At 41.1% G+C, this 16,776-nt stretch overlaps 2 protein-coding genes across 2 annotated transcripts in view; both read left to right on the forward strand.

Moving 5' to 3' along the window:
• LOC127540031 (zinc finger protein 850-like) overlaps nt 1-16,776 on the forward strand; it is a 213,103-nt gene that overhangs the window by 124,435 nt on the left and 71,892 nt on the right. The window lies entirely within an intron of this gene.
• LOC127540043 (KRAB domain-containing protein 5-like) lies at nt 10,326-15,416 on the forward strand. The gene is made up of 3 exons (XM_051964571.1): nt 10,326-10,450; nt 13,080-13,206; nt 15,169-15,416. Exons 1-3 carry the CDS (start codon nt 10,421-10,423, stop codon nt 15,270-15,272), a joined length of 261 nt encoding a protein of 86 aa, XP_051820531.1. The 5' UTR covers nt 10,326-10,420; the 3' UTR covers nt 15,273-15,416.

The raw sequence follows: 16,776 nt of genomic DNA on the forward strand, positions 1-16,776 counted from the left end.
CTTTGGGGAAAATAGGAAATTGGTATGGCAGAAACTAGGCATTGACCCACATTTAACACTGTACACCAAGATAAGGTCAAAATGGATTCATGATCTAGGCATAAAGAATGAGATTATAAATAAATAAACAGGATAGTTTACCTCTCAGACCTGTGGAGAAGAAAGGAATTTGCAACCAAAGAAGAACTACAGATCATTATTGATCATAAAATAGAAAATTTTTATCATATCAAGTTATAAAGGTTTTGTACAAACAAAACTAATGCAGACAAAACTAGAAGGGAAGCAATAAAATGGGAAAACATTTTTAGTCAAAGGTTCTGATAAAGGCTTCATTTCCAAAATATATAGAGAATTTACTCTAATTTATAAGAAATCAAGCCATTCTTCAGTTGATGAATGGTCAAAGGATATGAACAGTTTTCAGATGATAAAATTGAAACTACTTCTACACATATGAAAAGGTGTTCCAAATCATTATTGATCAGAGAAATGGAAATTAAGACAGCTCTGAGATACCACTACATATCTCTCAGATTGGCTAAGATGACAGGAAAAGATAGTGACAAATGTTGGAGGGGATGTGGGGAAACTGGGACACTGATGCATTGTTGGTGGAGTTGGGATCAGATCCAACCACTCTGGAGAGGAATTTGGAACTATGTTTCAAAGTTATCAAATTGTGCATACCCTTTGATCCAGTAGTGTTACTACTGGGCTTATATCCCAAAGAGATCATAAAGAAGGGAAAGGGACCTGTATGTGCCAAAATGTTTATGGCAGCCCTTCTTGTAGTGACTAGAAACTGGAAATTGAATGGATGCCCATCAATTGGAGAATGGCTGAATAAATTGTGGTATATGAATGTTATGGAATATTATTGTTTTGTAAGAAATGACCAGCAGGAAGATTTCACAAAGGCCTGGAGAGACTTACATGAACTGATGCTGAGTGAAATGAGCAGAACCAGGAGATCATTATACACTTCAACAGTAATACTATATGAGGATGAATTCTGATGGGTGTGGCTCTCTTCAACAATGAGAGATCAGTTCCAATTGTTCAGTAATGAAGAGAACCAGCTACACCCAGTGAAAGAACTATGGGAAATTAGTATGAATCACAACACAGAATTTCAATTCCTTCTGTTATTGTCAGCTTACATTTTTGTTTTCCTTCTCAGGTTATTTTTTACCTTCTTTCTAAATCCGATTTTTTTTGTGCAACAAAATAATAGTATAAATATATATACATATATTGTATTTAACATATACTTTAACATATTTAACATGTATTGGACTACCTGCCATCTAGGGGAAGTGGGTCAGGGGAAGGAAGGGAAAAGTTGGAACAGAAGTTTTGTAAGGGTCAATGTTGAAAAATTACCTATGCATATGTTTTATAAATAAAAAGCCATAATAATAATAAAAAAGAGTATTCATAGTTTTATAGACCTTTGAGCATAGTTCCAAATCATCTCCAGAATAGCTAGATAAATTCATTACACCACCAAGAGTACATTAGTGTTCCAATTTTCTCATTTCCCCTCCCTCATTTGTCATTATCTTTCCCTGTCATCTTAGCCAATCTGATAGGTACTACGTGCTACCTCAGAGTTGTTTTAATTTTCATTTCTCTCATTAATATTGACTTATACCATTTTTAAATCACTACAAATGGATATAATTGCTTTATCTGAAAATCTCTGTTCATATCCTTTGATCATTTATCCATTTGGGGAATACAAATTTGACTCAGTTTCTATGTATTTTAGAAAGCAAGTTTTATCAGAAACAGCAGGTATAAAATCATTGCCCATCTTTCTGTTTCCCTGCTAATCTTGGCTGCGTTGGTTTTGTTTATGTTTCAATTTAATGTAATCACTTCATAATATTCTCTATTTTTTGTTTGCTCCCTTCTCCAAAGATCTGAAAGGCAAACTATCCCTTGCTTGCCTAAACTGTTTATTAATAAAACCTTTTAATAAAACTTTTTTTTTTCTTTTTAAAACAAAGAAAGTGAAACCAGGCTGAGTCCTGGCTTTACAGAATACTAGCCATCATGTGAGAATCGATCAAAAAAGTAAGCCATTGTCCATTCCACAGCAAAACAGCTGCAACTCGAAAAAGACACAGAGAAGGGAAAGCTTTGAGCTGGGCCTTGAAGGAAGAGAATTCAGAAGAGGCAGAGGTTTGGGAGGGAGGGCACAGCTACTTCAGGAATGTAACACAGATTGAAAGCACACATCTAGGAGAGATTAAGTTTAGAACGCAATAAAAAGAAAAACCTAGTTTGCCAGGAAAACAATCCACCATGGGTAATACATAGTCCTAAATAAACATGGGGAAGTAAGTTGAAATCAGGCTAGAGAGGACCTTTATTGCCTGGATTAGCAATTAATAGCTTAAAAGATAAAAAAATAATAACATCAGTTCACAATTATATTGTGGCTGCTATGTGCCAGGCACCGTGCTATCTGCCTTACAATTATTATCACACTTTATTTTCACAGCAGCACTGGGAGAAGGGTGCTATTGTTACCTCCATTTCTAGATGAGGAAATTGAGGCAAAGGAATTAGATGACTCGTCCAGGGTCAGTCGGCTAGTGTCTCAGGCCAAATTTGCCTCAGATCTCTCCCCTTTTTCCCTTGGAGCTGAAATCACTGAGCATTCCTGCATCCAAGCCTGTGTTTGCAGCTCCCTGGTGGTGATAAACACAGCATTCCCCATATTTCCCGATTTCCACTGGCTGCCCTAGCCTTTGGGTCTCCTCTTCTGACCTTGGGTACATGACCACCAGGTCTACCAGAAGCACATGTTGCTATCAACGCTGCCTACAGGATGAGCTCCCCAACCTTTAACATTTTTCCAGACAATCATTTCCCAAACTTGCCCAGATTTCCCAATGGGTCACACTTTACCATACTTCAAACTTTGGTCATAATTTTAGCCTTCTGATCAGGACCCATTTGTCCCATTTCCCCATTTCATTTTATAGAATTTACAAATTCTACCTTGCTGCCTTCAGACTCCAAGACAAAGCTATACCAGAAGGTCCCCAACATTCCTCCCCAGCTCCTCGTAGACCTCAAAGCACAGTCTTCCTACTTTTCCAGGCTCAGATTTCTACCACATCTTACCCCATTAGCCCTGACTTCTATGACTTCCATTGATCTGTCTTGCCTCTCAGACCCTACCCCTGATCCACAGACCCCTTGCTTCCCTGGCCCGCCTTTTCTCTGAGCCCTCAGAGTTGAATGCAAAACTGGATTTTGTCTCCCAGGCTCAGGCTTGCATGGTCATTTCTGGGGTTTCCATTCCAGAGTCTTCCCCATCTTCCACCTTCCACTTTTGCCCCCACCTAGCCAAAGCAGCAGTCTGTTGTCCAGAATGATAATGTGTGTGTTAGTTGGGTAGAGGGGAGGTAGGTAGACAGAGGACCAGTTGGGGCAGGGGGGAGACCTCTGACTCAGGAGCTTTTGAGGCTGATTGATCTCCTCTCATCTGGGATCCCAAAACTTCTTTTACCTCTGAGGTCACAGTAGAAAGAAAAAGAGAAGAAGGAGAAGAGAAGTAAAAGGAGAGGAGCACCTCCCTTTCCAATACTGACCTTCCTTGCATTGTTCTGTAGGGTGCAGAACTTCCCTGAGGACAAGACCAGGACCTTTGAAACTCCTGGAGAATCTCACACTCTACCAGGAATCCCTGTAGGCTTGCCTCCTGCTGAGAAAAAGAGGGGAAAGTCCTCTCCTCCTCTGGGGTGCTTTTCCCTCTCCAGCTTCTTCTGGTGACCTAAGTCTAGCCTAGGAATTGGGTCAAAGGCAGACAGCAAAAGTGGGGTGAAATTATAACAGTTTTACTTTCAGGGCCCCAAACAGCATTCTCCCAGGCCATGAAACCAAAGGCAGTCAGCTAGGGTCTAGGATGAGGGGAAGCTGAGCTGTTCTATGCAGAAGTTAGGAAGAGAGGAACTTTCCTGGGGGCTCCTTTATTTTTCTGGGTTTTTTTTTTTTTTTGAGAGACTTAAAATTAAAGTGCTCCACGGTTAGCTGTGACCTTTGTTGGTAAGAGCTTTGGCTGTTGTCACTTTTGCTGGCCCCTCAAGGGTGGGAGCAGCAGGACTCTGAGATAAAGACCAGGAAACAAAAAGAGGACTTTGATAAAACAGGAGTCACTCTGGGTGTTTGCTACTTCCACAGGGAGACTGGAGCCAGAGGGAATGGGCCCTGGGATCCTAAGACCTCCTCAGGTAAGTGCAGTCCATCCATTGACCTGACCAACATCAGCAGTCACAGCCATTTCCCTACACATGGAGGACAGGCTGTGCAGTTTCAGGGCCCAATGTATGGGTCATTTCTATACAAAAACAGTAATGGGGGGAACCCAATAATAACACTAACACTACCCTGCCATTTCTTAGAACTTCTTCTAGTCAGTAAAAAATTAAGGGCTTGCTACCTGGCAGCTCTGGGCTAAATACCAGGAACACAAATAGCTGTGAAGGACGTCCCCTGCTCTCATTGAGGTCAAAGAGTAATGGGGCAGACAATACACCAATGACTGTGGAGAGACCCACTGTGTACCAAATAAATTGAATGATTTAGTGCCTCAGTGTATCATTAATTGGTTTAATATAATATAATTTAATAAAAGTTTAAGGAGAACAAACCTGGGGAGGAAAGAGCCAAAGTGAAATAAAATAGCTCTCTTTGATGACTGCTGCGTTATAATACAGTTTTATATCAGGTACAGCTAGGACACCTTCATTTGATTTTTTTTTTTTCATTAATTGCCTTGAGATTCTTGACCTTTTGTTCTTCCAGATGAATTTTTTCTATGCCATTAAAATAGTTTCTTGGGAGTTTGATTGGTGTAGCACTAAATAAATAGATTAGTTTAGGTAGTATTGTCATCTTTATTATATTTGCTCGACCTATCCAAAGTACTTAATATTTTTCCAATTGATTAGATCTGACTTTGTGTGGAAAGTTTTTGTAGTTTTGCTCATATAGTTCCTGACTTTCCCTTGGCAGATAGATTCCCAAATATTTTAAACTATTGACAGTTATTTTAAATGGAATTTCTCTTTGTATCTCTTGCTGTTGGATTTTGTTAGTGATGTATAAAAATGCTAAGGATTTATATGGATTATTTTTGTATCCTGCAACTTTGTCATGGTGTCCTGGGGATGATTTTCTGTAGTCTTTTTGCTAATATTTTATTAAAATTTTTGCATCAATATTCATTAGGGAGATTGGTCTATAGTTTTCTTTCTCTGTTTTTGTCCTACCTGGTTTAGGTATCAGTACCATGTCTGTGTCATAAAAGGAGTTTGGTAGGACTCCTTCATTCCCAAATTTTTCAAATAGTTTATATAGCATTGGAGTTAATTTTTCTTTAAATGCTAGGTAGAATTCACATGTAAATCCATCTGATCCTGGGGATTTTTTCTTAGGGAGTTGATTAATAGCTGTTCTATTTCTTTTTCTAAAATAGGACCATTTAACCAATTTACTTCTTCCTCTGTTAACCTGGATAACCTATATTTATAAAAATATTCATCCATTTCATTTAAGTTATCAAATTTATTGGCATAAAGTTGGGCAAAGTAACTCCTAATTAACGCTCTAATTTCCTCTTCATTAGTTGAAAGTTCTCCCTTTTCATTTTTAAGACTATCAATTTGATTTTCCTCTTTCCTTTTTCTAATCAAATTTACCAAAGGTTGATCTATTTTGTTGGTTTTTGAAATAAACAACTCTTAGCTCTATTAATTCAATAGTTTTTTTTTTTTTTAACTTTCAATGTTATTAATCTTTCTTTTTATTTTTAGAATTTCAAGCTTGGTGTTTGAGTGGGGTTTTTTAATTTGCTCTTCTTTTAGCTTTTTTTATGTGCAAGGCTAATTCATTGATCTTCTCTTTCTCTAATTTATGCAAGTAAGCCTCTAGAGATATAAAATTTCCCCTTATCACTTTGGCTGCATCCCACAAATTTTGTTATGTTGTTTCATTATTGTCATTCTCTTGGGTGAAATTATTAATTGTGTCTATGATTTGCTGTTTCACCCATTCATTCTTTAGGAGCAGATTATTTAGTTTCCAATTACTTTTTGGTCTATTTTCCTCCTGGTTTTTTATTGAATATAATTTTTATTGCATTGTGATCTAAAAAGGATCCATTTACTATTTCTGCCTTTCTGCATTTGAATTTGAGATCTTTATGTCTCACTATATGGTCAATTTTTGAATACATTCCATGGACTGAAATTATTAAAAATAATAATTGTACAACAGAATAATGTGGCATATTCTACTTTGGGTTAAACAAGCACTAATGAGGGAGTATAGAGACTCATATGTGTGAACATAATTGAGTGAATATCAAAATGGAGTAGCTCTGGATCCTCCCCTCTTTCCCTGTAGAGAACTAAATGACAAGTTTCTCTCCCTCTTCATCCTTAACTGGTTTCTCTGCCAAGGGCTTTCAGGCCCCAGAGAAGATATGATGTCTTATGTGGGGAAGTATCTTGGATGCTGGACCAAGAAGGGTTGAGGAGCTGCTCTCCAGGTGAGAGAAGGGAAATCAGGTGTAGGAGACTTGTGGTTACTGGACCATTCTAGCAGTTACCAAGAAGTAAGTGCTAGACTTGGGGAAGAACTGCCTAGAAACTCTTTTTCCAATATTTCTTCACAATGGTGTGCTTGGCTGGTCAATGAATCTAAGTTTCCCTATCTTTAAAATGAGGAAGTTGTACTCTATGGCCTGGTAGGTCCCTTCCAATGATCATCTAGGATCCTATAAGATGTCATTATCTGAGATTTAGGGGTGTTGTACCACAGTTCTCTTTTATTGTCCTGATTCATTTTCCATAATTGTCCTAAGTCAGTCACCACAATTGTCCTAAATTGTCCTACCACAGTTACTTTGCCTCAGGCTATAACCCTTCCCTCTTAATCATTACAATGTTTGATAGAATAAAGATCTTACATCTCAGACATTATTAGAATATTGGGAGCCTCTCCACATCTCCAGTACCTCCTTGCATTATGTCATCCCAGGTGCCTCCCCATTATGTCGTCCCTTTCTGGGCCTCCCTCCCACCCTGTCAGAGTCCCATTCCCACTCTTAGCACTCTGACGCCACCCTTGCCTCTGTCTATCGCCAAAGTCTAAGCCAAGTGTGTATATGTGTGTGTATGTATGTATGTATGTGTATATATATATCATTGAGAAGTTAGGTTGTTTGCTGGATTCTTGGACACTATAGTCTCCTTCAGCCCTGGGACCAAACAATGCATCCATTTGGTCCCAACAAAATATTAAATACTCTCTAATCTCTATCCTGCCTCAGTTTCTCTGGCATTACAGTGGCATAAAATTCTTCTGAAAGAGCCTAAAGGGATTAGTTGATCCAAGATGAGCTCATTTCTTCTAGTCAGCAAACATTAAGTGCCCACTACATGCCAGGCTCTGAGCTAAGCACCAGGAGCAAAAGGAGATTCAAGGGACATCCCCTGTTGTCATGGAGGTCACAGAGTCGTGGGGCAGACAACACAACAACGGTGAGATAGAGACCCACTGGGGGCTCCACTGTGGACTGCATAAAGGAACTAAAGGCAGTGATTTACTAACTCACTAATTAGTGAGGATGATAATGGTTTAAGGAGAGTAGAATTTGGGGGAGATTAATCAAAATCCGATAAAATAATAGCCAGAGGAGCGAGTAGTAACTATAGTGTAGGAGGAAAGAATTCTGATCCAATGGCCTTTAATGCTTCTTCCTTGTTCTTATCCCTCATCACCTTGTTTTACTGCTGAATTTTATGAGTATTGCCCCTTAAGGTCTGGTCTGATTGTAGAGGGTCAAAGATCACAACGACAAAGGGAGAAGTCAATACGATCCAGCCTGGATTCCAGTTACTAATAGTATACAGGGCGCCGATTTTCTCAAGAACCTTTTGCTTCCAGTAATTCAAAGTAGGGGCTCCCTTTATTTGGGTTAGTCTGGAGAGGCCGTTTCAGCAGGGCGGTATTTCTGCTCAGGTCAGAAGCGGGGCGGGGAATGACTGTGGGAGGAGGAGCTCTCAGAGAGGAACAGCCTGAGGGCGGGGCGGGTGGCCTGGGAGGAGTTTAAGACTGGAGTCTTTTTGTGAGGGGGCCAGGACTAAGGTGAGAGAAGCAGTGGGACCCTGAAGTCCACGTCTTGGGTGTCCTTGGAGGAAAGGGCTCAACCATCCTGGAGGAGGGACGGGGCGGGGCTCTTAGGACCAGGAAGACCCTCCCAGACTGGACTCTGAAACAGGAAGTCAGACTTGGGATCACTCTACCTTCTCACCCCTTTTTCCTTCCTTGCTTTAGAACCTTCTCTATCTTGTCGGGGAGTTTTGGTCTGTCCCCGGTTTTTTCCCTAGGAGCTCCTCCGGTGTCTCTGGTTTTCCCTGGGAGCTCGGGTCTCTCCCTTTCCCCCGATCCCTGAGATTTGCTCAAATCTCTCCCCCTTATTCCCTTCTATCACTCTCCGGTGGTTTTCCCTGGAAGCTCGTGTCTCTTTTTTCCTTGGAAGTTCCTCTAGTCTCTCCCCGTTTTTCTCAGGCAGCTTCCCTGGTCTCTCCCTTTCCCCCCTTAGAGCTCTGGTAACCCTTTTCACCCTTGGAGCTCAGCTCGCTCCCCCTTTTGCCCTTGGGAGCCTAAATCTCTTCCCCTCCTTCTCCAGTAGCTCAGATTTCTTCCCTTCCCACCTACCCCCTCTTTTCTCCCCCCCCACTCCCACTCCCCCCACCCCCCCAGCTCAGATCTCTTTCCATTTTCCCTTGGAGCTAAAATCTCTCCCCTTTTCCCCATTGTGGGTTCTGATCTCTTCCCCCTTTCCCCTGGGAGCTCAGATCTCTCCCCCTTTGCCTCTCTTGGTGTTGAGATCACTCTTCATTCCTGCACCTAGGCCTGTGCTTGCAGCTCCCAGGTAGGTCTGAGCCAGTATGACTCATTTCCCTACTTCCACTGGCTGCCCTGGCCTTTGAGTTTCCTCTTCTGACCTTTGGGTACATGACCAACAAGTCTACCAGAAAAACACCTTTCTATTAAAACTGCCTCTTAGATGAGCTTCCACCTTTTCCAGACTCCCAATCACTCCCCAAATTTGCCCAGATTTCCCACTGGTCTCACTTTCCCAGACTTCAGACTTTGTCCATAATTTCAGCCTTCTGATCAGGACGCAGCTGTCCCGGCTCCCCATCCCATCTCTTAGATAGTCAGCTGTCCTGTTTTCAGACTCCAAGCCTAAACTCTACAAGAAGGTCCCAGCATTTCTCCCCAGCTCCTAGGTAGACCTCAGGGCACAAGCTTCTTATTTTCCTAGGCTCAGCTGTCCAACACTTCCCACCCTACTGGCCCGTCTTCCATGATTTCCATTGGTCTGTCCTGATTCCCAGACCTCTTGCTTCCCTGGCCCGCCTTTTCTCTGAGCCCTCAGAGTTGAATGCCAGACTAGATTTTGTCTCCCAGTCTCAGGCTTTCCCTGGTCATTCCCTGGGGTTCTGGTTCCAGAACCTTCCCCCCACCCCCCATCCTCCACCTCCCCACTTTTGCTCCCTCCTACCCAAAGCAGTCTGTTGTCCAGAATGATCATGTTTGTGTTAGTTGGGTGGAGTGGAGGGAGGGAGGCAGAGGATCAGTTGGGGGGAGTTAGGGAGAGAGCTCTGACTCAGGAGCCATGGAGGCTAACTGGTCTCTTCTCCTCTGGGATCCCAAAGCCCCTTGTACCTCCGAGGTCACAATAGAAGGATGGAGAGAGAAGGGAGAAGAAGGGGTAAAAAGAAGGCGAGCAGTCTTCTTGAGACTACCTCCCTTTCCAATCCTGACCCTCTCTACATTGTTCTGTAGGGTGCAGTCTCCCCCCTGGAGCAGGGGCAGGGCCAGGGCCTTTGTAACTCCTGGAGGACCTCACACTCCATCAGGAATTCTGTAGGCTTGCCTCCTGCTGAGAAAAAGAAGGGAAAGTCTTCACCTCTTCGATGCTTCTCCCTCTCTAGCTTGTTTTGGTGATCTAGACTTGGCCCAGGAATTGGGGGATAGGCAGGGCCCCAAACAGCATTCTCCCAGACCATGAAATCAAAGGCAGTCAGCTTGGGACCAGGATGAGGGGAAGCTGGGCTTTTCCATGCAGGGGGAAAGAAGGGAGCAACTCTCCTGGGGGCTCCTGGCTTTCTCTGGGTTTTCAGACAGACTAAAAATTAAAGCTCCTCATGGTTAGCCGTGACCTCTGTTAGTAAGAGCTTTGACTGTTGTCACTTTGGTGGCCCCCTCAAAAGTGGGAGCAGCTGACCCTGGGATAAAGACCTGGTGCCAAAGGGAGGAACTTGAGAAAGAGGAGTCACTCTGGGTGTTTGCTACCTCCACAGGGAGCCTGGAGCCAGAGGAAATGGGCCCTGGGAGTCTCGGACCTCCTCAGGTGAGTGCAGTCCATTCCCAGACCTGACCAACATCAACCATCACAGCCATTTCCCTAGACACAGAGGACGAGCTGTGGAGTTGTTAGGGCCTGATCTATGGGTCGTTTCTATACAACAGGAGAACCTAGTAGTAATACTGCCCTGCCCAACTGCAGCAAGAACTGGATTGACCTGGAAGAGTGTAATGGATAGAACTGACTCGAGTCCATTCCCTGGGGAGTAAACTGAATTTCTCCCTTCATCAGCCTATTTCCTGGGAATTCTTCCTTCCTTTGACTAGATGACTGAGGCTCAGATGTCCCCAACCCCTTGCTGGTAGAGCTTTCTAGTCCAGGACCCGCCTTGCCAGAGACAACATTTCCTAGCCCTTCTTTCTCTCCACTCTCTTCCCCTCTTTCCATTCTCTCCTTAAGATCATCCAGATATAACAGAACTCCTCCCACTTTACTCTTCTTTGATTCCCTCTGTGAGCTCAAACAGGAATCAGAGGGAACACATGTTGTCTCATTATGATTGTATGTAACTAGTTGTTCCTTTTGAGTTCCTGAGGCTAGTTCATTCTGGATTATATTTTGTATTTCTCCTCATGGGTCTCAACTTAGAAAGTTTTCTACATTTGTGGGCTTTTCCTTAGGAATGCTGGGAAGGACGTTCATTAAGGTGCTTTTCCCCTGAAAGCATTCCATTTGTTTTTGCTTCAGAATTTTCTCTTGGCCATAAGGTCAGGTCCTTTGCCTGCTGTCATATCCTGTTCCAAATTCTCTGCTCCTTAATGAAAGTTGCTGCCAAATTGTGTCTGGTCCTAAAGATGGCTTCTTGATACTTGAATTGTACTGGACTTTCTTTCTGGAGGCCTGCAGGCTTTTTCTCATTGACTTGGCAGCTCTGCATTTTGGCGATGGTTTCCTGGGAATTTTCCTTCCAACATCTCTTTCAGGAAGCTGATGTTGTTTGAGGTAAATGCAAAAAGAAATTTGAGAATTTTTCTCTTGACCATCAGGAGCTCTATTCACATGAAAGCGTACAGGCTAGTCATGGGAGAGGCTACCAGGGTTACCAAAGGAGAGTGCCCATTGCACCTTTGCCATTTGCTATTTCAGTGACTATATTATATGGACTCTTCTTTTTGAGCATATTAGTTAAGAGTTTTCTCCACTTTATGAATCATTTCAAACATTTTTGTTTTTATTTGTCATTTTTTATATCCAATTTATCTATTCATTTATTTCCCTTCTAATTTTAATATCTCCTTTTTGTACTTATTTTGGGTTTTTAATTTATTTTTTCTAGTTTTTTAAAAATGCATATTCAGTTAAACCTCTCTTTTTCTATATTCTTAATGTGTGATGGTAAGTCTGTTTCTCCACCCCCATGCCCAAGGCCTGCTTCAGCTGAACCCCAGAAATTTTGGGATATTGTTTCATTGATCATTTTCATTTTTCTTTATAAAGTTATCCTAAGATTTATTGTCTGACTCAGTCTTTATGTAATATGTCCTAAGTAAATCTCCTTTTAGGTTTGTATTTTTTGTTGGTAATCTTTGAACCGATTTTCATTCTTATTACTTTAGGGAATGCAAGAGTATATTGATATTTCTGACTTTTTTCATCTGGGCAGAGGATCTGTGTATCCCAATGGTTAAATTTTGTAAAAGTACAATATGTTGAAAAGAAATATGCATATTTCTCTGTTGTCCCATTTAGATGCCCTAAGTCTTTTATTTCATGTTTCTCTAGACATTTGTTCATCCCTTCTACTTTATCTCATTCTGCATTTCTTCATCCCTCTTTTCCTCTTAGTTCTCTTGTAGATTCTCCTCCCTCTCTTGCCTTTCAACTCATCCTGTTCATTAGTTTTCTAATTTCATCCATTTTCCTTCCCTCTTCTAACAAGGATTTCTCTACTTTTCCTCATTGTCTACCTTCCTTGGCTGTTTTGCCTAAATTCTTGTTCTGTGTCACATAGTTCCTCTTCTTGCAGGGTCTTTTTTCCTTGACACTGCATGCAGTCAAAGGCTCCAAAGGCCCCATTCTGGGGCTGTGCTGTAGGAGTTTTCTGCCACTCCTTGTAGACCAACTGCATAGATGCCTTCTTTTCTAAACCCTGTTGTCCAGAAGTGAAATAATAGAATAAAGGAATTTAAACTGTGAAATGAGCCTTACACCCAGATCACAACAAGGTCAGGGAAGCAATTCCTAGGTCAATGTAAACCTGTAAAATTCACAAAGGAGATTATCTTTGGTAAAAGGTGGTTTATTTTGGAGAAGAGGTCATAGATAAAAGGAAAAGGTAAAACAGGCATAAGGAGTGGGAAATAGGAAATAGGGTTGGGAAAATAATAGGATTACCAATAAATAGTGTGGGAGAATTCATTAAGGGAATATGCCCTGTGGCCCTAAGATTGCATTCCATAATAAGTCATTTCCCAGCTTTATTTCAATAGATCCTAAATTCAATCAGTCTCTTAATGACCACAGATTCAAGAGTTGACTCTGACTCTCAGAAAGCCTATGACTTTTGGGCAAATTGCTTCTCTGTGTTTCTGTTTCCTCCCCTAAATTGGAAGAAATTGGACTCTACTTCTGAAGGGTCTTTTAGCTCCACATCTTCTGGCTTTTGATGCTACAGGTGGTTGTGACATTCAAGGATCTAGCTGTGGACTTCACCCAGGAGGAATGGGGGCTCTTGGATCCCTCTCAGAAGGAGCTATATAAGGATGTCATGATGGAGAATGTCTGGAACCTGCTTTCCTTGGGTAAGAGCACTTCTGATAATTGCAAATCTACAATCCATCTATTGTAAGTCTACAATACACTCTACAATCTACTCATTGCCCAGTGTGCAGGCTTTGGGGTGGAGGAAAAGAAGGAAAAGGGCTTGTCTTTGCCTTGTGTGAGATTAAATCAGGGGAAGCATCTCAAACAGGGAACTAAACAGGGGTTAGCCTCTACGTGGACACGAATTTTGTCCGCCAAAGCTCTGAAAACTGCTCAAGCAGCTTTTCCTTTCAATTCCTTCCTTTTTTCAGATGGGTCTAATGTTTGGAATATTATTATTATTTTTTTTAGCAAGCATCAGTTTGTAGCCAAAGCACTTATTTGTCCTTCATATGGGAAGTTTCTCCTTAATCTGCCTTTAGATTGCCCCCGTATTCCAGCACAAGGGGTGGAAAAGGAATAGAAGGAAATAAACATTTTTTTCTGCCTGCTGTTTACCAGGTGCTGTGCCATATGCGTTCTTTCCAATACAGTAACAATACTGTTTAAGAACAACTTCCCCAAAAGAATTCTGGGAGATGACCAAGACCCGTTACATTGAATTCCCAATCCCTATATTTTTGTCTGCCTGCATTTTTGATTTCCTTCACAGGCTAGTTGTACACTATTTCAGAGTCCGATTCTTTTGTACAGCAAAATAAGTTTGGACATGTATAATTATTTTGTATTTAATTTATACTTTAACATATTTAACATGTATTGATCATCCTGCCATTTAGGGGAGGGGGTGGGAGAAAGAGGGGAAAAATTGGAACAAAAGGTTTGGCAATTGTCAATGCTGTAAAATTACCCATGCATTTAACTTGTAAATAAAAAGTTATTAAAAATTAAAAAAAAAAAAGAATAACTTCCAGCAAATAATTTACTTTGACGATTCTAAGGGATGGAATTCATTACAAAGGACAAATCAAGAAATATGCTGTTTGCATCCAGAGAGAAAAACTCATAAATGGAAACATGGATAGGGTAATTTTACATATCTATGTGTAGATATATATTTCCATACTTGTATGTTTATTATTTGTGTATGTATGTGTATATATATATATACATATATATATGTATATATGTGTGTGTGTATATATGTATATATATACATACATATATATATATTTATTTATTCCTATGTAGTAACAGCCATCCCCAGGGTGGGGGGGCATGCTAAGTGAGGGAAAATATTCACTTGATAATTTTCTTGTCTATTTGAAAGGAATAGCAAGTTGTGCATTGTTAATTTACAGTTTCTTGTGCAATCTTCTTTTTATTGTGCTATGATACTGAAATGTTTGCTTATAAATTAAGAATAAAATAAAATATTGTATCATTATTGTATATTATTGTATCACTATTGTATCATTGTATCACTATTGTATCACTATATCATCACCTTAACTTTCCAAGTCGGGTGATATTGTTATCTCCATTTGAGATTTGAGGGAAACTGAGGAAAACAAACATAGTTGAATTGATGTTCCCAGATGTACACAGTTAGTGGCTGTCCAATGCTTAATTCAGACTCGGGTCCACCTGACTCTATGCCCAGGGCTCTCTACTCCACCACCAGCTCCTTTAACTTCTGGATAATGGAAATTATGGAATGAATCTTTCCTTCTTTAAAAATGTGTGTCATGTCCAAGGTCCCTCTTGATCAGTCCTGAGCTGCTCCAGCATGAACTCTTTTTACCCAGGTTTGGGATCAGAAGTTTCTGCTAGAAGGGGGTCTCACAGAATAGGAGGTGGGAGGAAGGGCCTTTGGCTCTCTCTCAGAGGAAGCTATACAAATAGTGGGTACTCACCAATGGGTGAGTATTGACTGATATGTCTAAACATCAGGGGCTGAATTTCAGCTTGGAGCAGATCTGCATCCCCATCCTTTCCCTAAGAAGAACTAAGTGACCAACTTCTCTCCATCTTCTTCTCTTACTGATTTCCATGCCTAGGGCTTCCAGTTCCCAGAGAAGAGGTGACATCTTATTTTGAGCAAAGGGAAACCCCCTGGATGCTGGACCAAGAAGGCCTGAGGAGCTGCTCTCCAGGTGAGTGAAATGAAAGCAGATGTATGAGAGCTGTGGTTACAAGCGGCTTCTGGAAGTTACCCTGAAGTAAATGCTGAGTTTGGGGGAGAAAGGCCAGACTTGGAATTCTTTATTGAATATTTCTTGGCAGCCGTGTCCGGAACTAGTCAGTGAATCTGGCTGTCCACACTATAAAATGAGTGGGTCCCACTCCATGGCCCTGTAGGTCCCTACCAGTGCTCATCTGTGATCCTCTAGAAGTCACGATTTGGAATTTGGGGGAATGGAACTCTCCTGAAAGTGCCAAAGGGATTAGGTTTGGGACATGAGCCATTTCTTAGAACTTTTTGTCAGTAAACAAGTAAGGGCCTGCTACAGGGCAGCCCTGGGCTAAAAACAAGGAACACAAAGAGATGGGAAGGACATCCCCTGCTCTCCTGGAGGTCAGGGCAGACATTCCCAGTGACTACAAAGAGCCTCACTGTGCAACAGATAAACTGAATAACTTAGTACTCCAGGATGTCATTAATTGTTGAGGATCATGATGGTTTAAGAAGGAAATCAGAACTGGGGAGGAAAAGGCCAAAGTGAAATAAAACAGATAGTATTTATACAGCCCAGTGTACTATGCTCTGCATTGTCTTATTTCATCCTCATGAGAACCAGAGGATTTAAGTGTTATTATTATATCCATTTTACAGATAAAGAAAGTGAATCTAACAGAGATTCTATAACTTGACTTGCAAGCTTCTCAAGTGGCATTAAAACCCTAGGCTTCCTGATTCAAGACCCTATCCACATTCTATCCACTCTAATTGTATTCTGATTTTGAAACAGATAAAATGAATGTGGTCTTACATGTATGAGGCAGAAAACAGAATTGGGACAAGTTTCTGTGAAGACATGGAAATTCATTTTTTAAACTATAGCCAGGCAAAACCTACTACTAATTACTATTAATAAAAATTTATATTTTTTTGGCTCATGACAAATGTGGTCCTAAATGTCTCAAGGATCAACTACATGTATTGCTTTAAGTTGTTGTGTTTTTTTTTTTTTAATAATATTTATATAATCACAACCTTTGAAAGGACAGCAACTAAAACCCTATTGAATGACCAACCCATGTAGCCAAACAATTCCTTTGTGAATCTGCCAGATAGAAGACGAGTAACATAACCAGAGGAAATGTTCAAATTAGAAAACAACCTGGTACAAGTAAATGAGTGACAATTTATGGTCGATTTTGATAGAAAGTTTGTGGCCTTCCATGATGATTTCATGATGGCCTCTCCTGTCCCTTCCTCCTGACCATAATTTTCAAATGGTCTGCCAGCACTGCTGCAATAATGCAGACCCAGGTCACTACTTACTCAGGCAATTAGAGATTGGATAAGATGGGGTTGCTAGGTAACCCAGGAGGGAGAGAACTACTCTGTTCTGGGGAGAGACAGCCCCTGAGGGACCTTGCAGGCCTGTCTGTGGCCATTTGAACATGAATATCCAACCTTCTTAGAATGCTGGGAAAAATCT

This window comes from Antechinus flavipes, chromosome 6 (assembly GCF_016432865.1).
Source record: "Antechinus flavipes isolate AdamAnt ecotype Samford, QLD, Australia chromosome 6, AdamAnt_v2, whole genome shotgun sequence".
In the NCBI taxonomy this organism is placed as follows: Eukaryota; Metazoa; Chordata; class Mammalia; order Dasyuromorphia; family Dasyuridae; genus Antechinus; species Antechinus flavipes.

What these genes read in the sequence shown, in the direction of transcription:
- LOC127540043 (XM_051964571.1), top strand. Translation starts at nt 10,421, where the DNA reads ATGGGCCCTGGGAGTCTCGGACCTCCTCAG. An exon ending in GGAGTCTCGGACCTCCTCAG is followed by an intron (nt 10,451 to 13,079) that starts GTGAGTGCAGTC and finishes TTGATGCTACAG; the next exon opens with GTGGTTGTGACATTCAAGGA. An exon ending in CTGGAACCTGCTTTCCTTGG is followed by an intron (nt 13,207 to 15,168) that starts GTAAGAGCACTT and finishes TTCCATGCCTAG; the next exon opens with GGCTTCCAGTTCCCAGAGAA.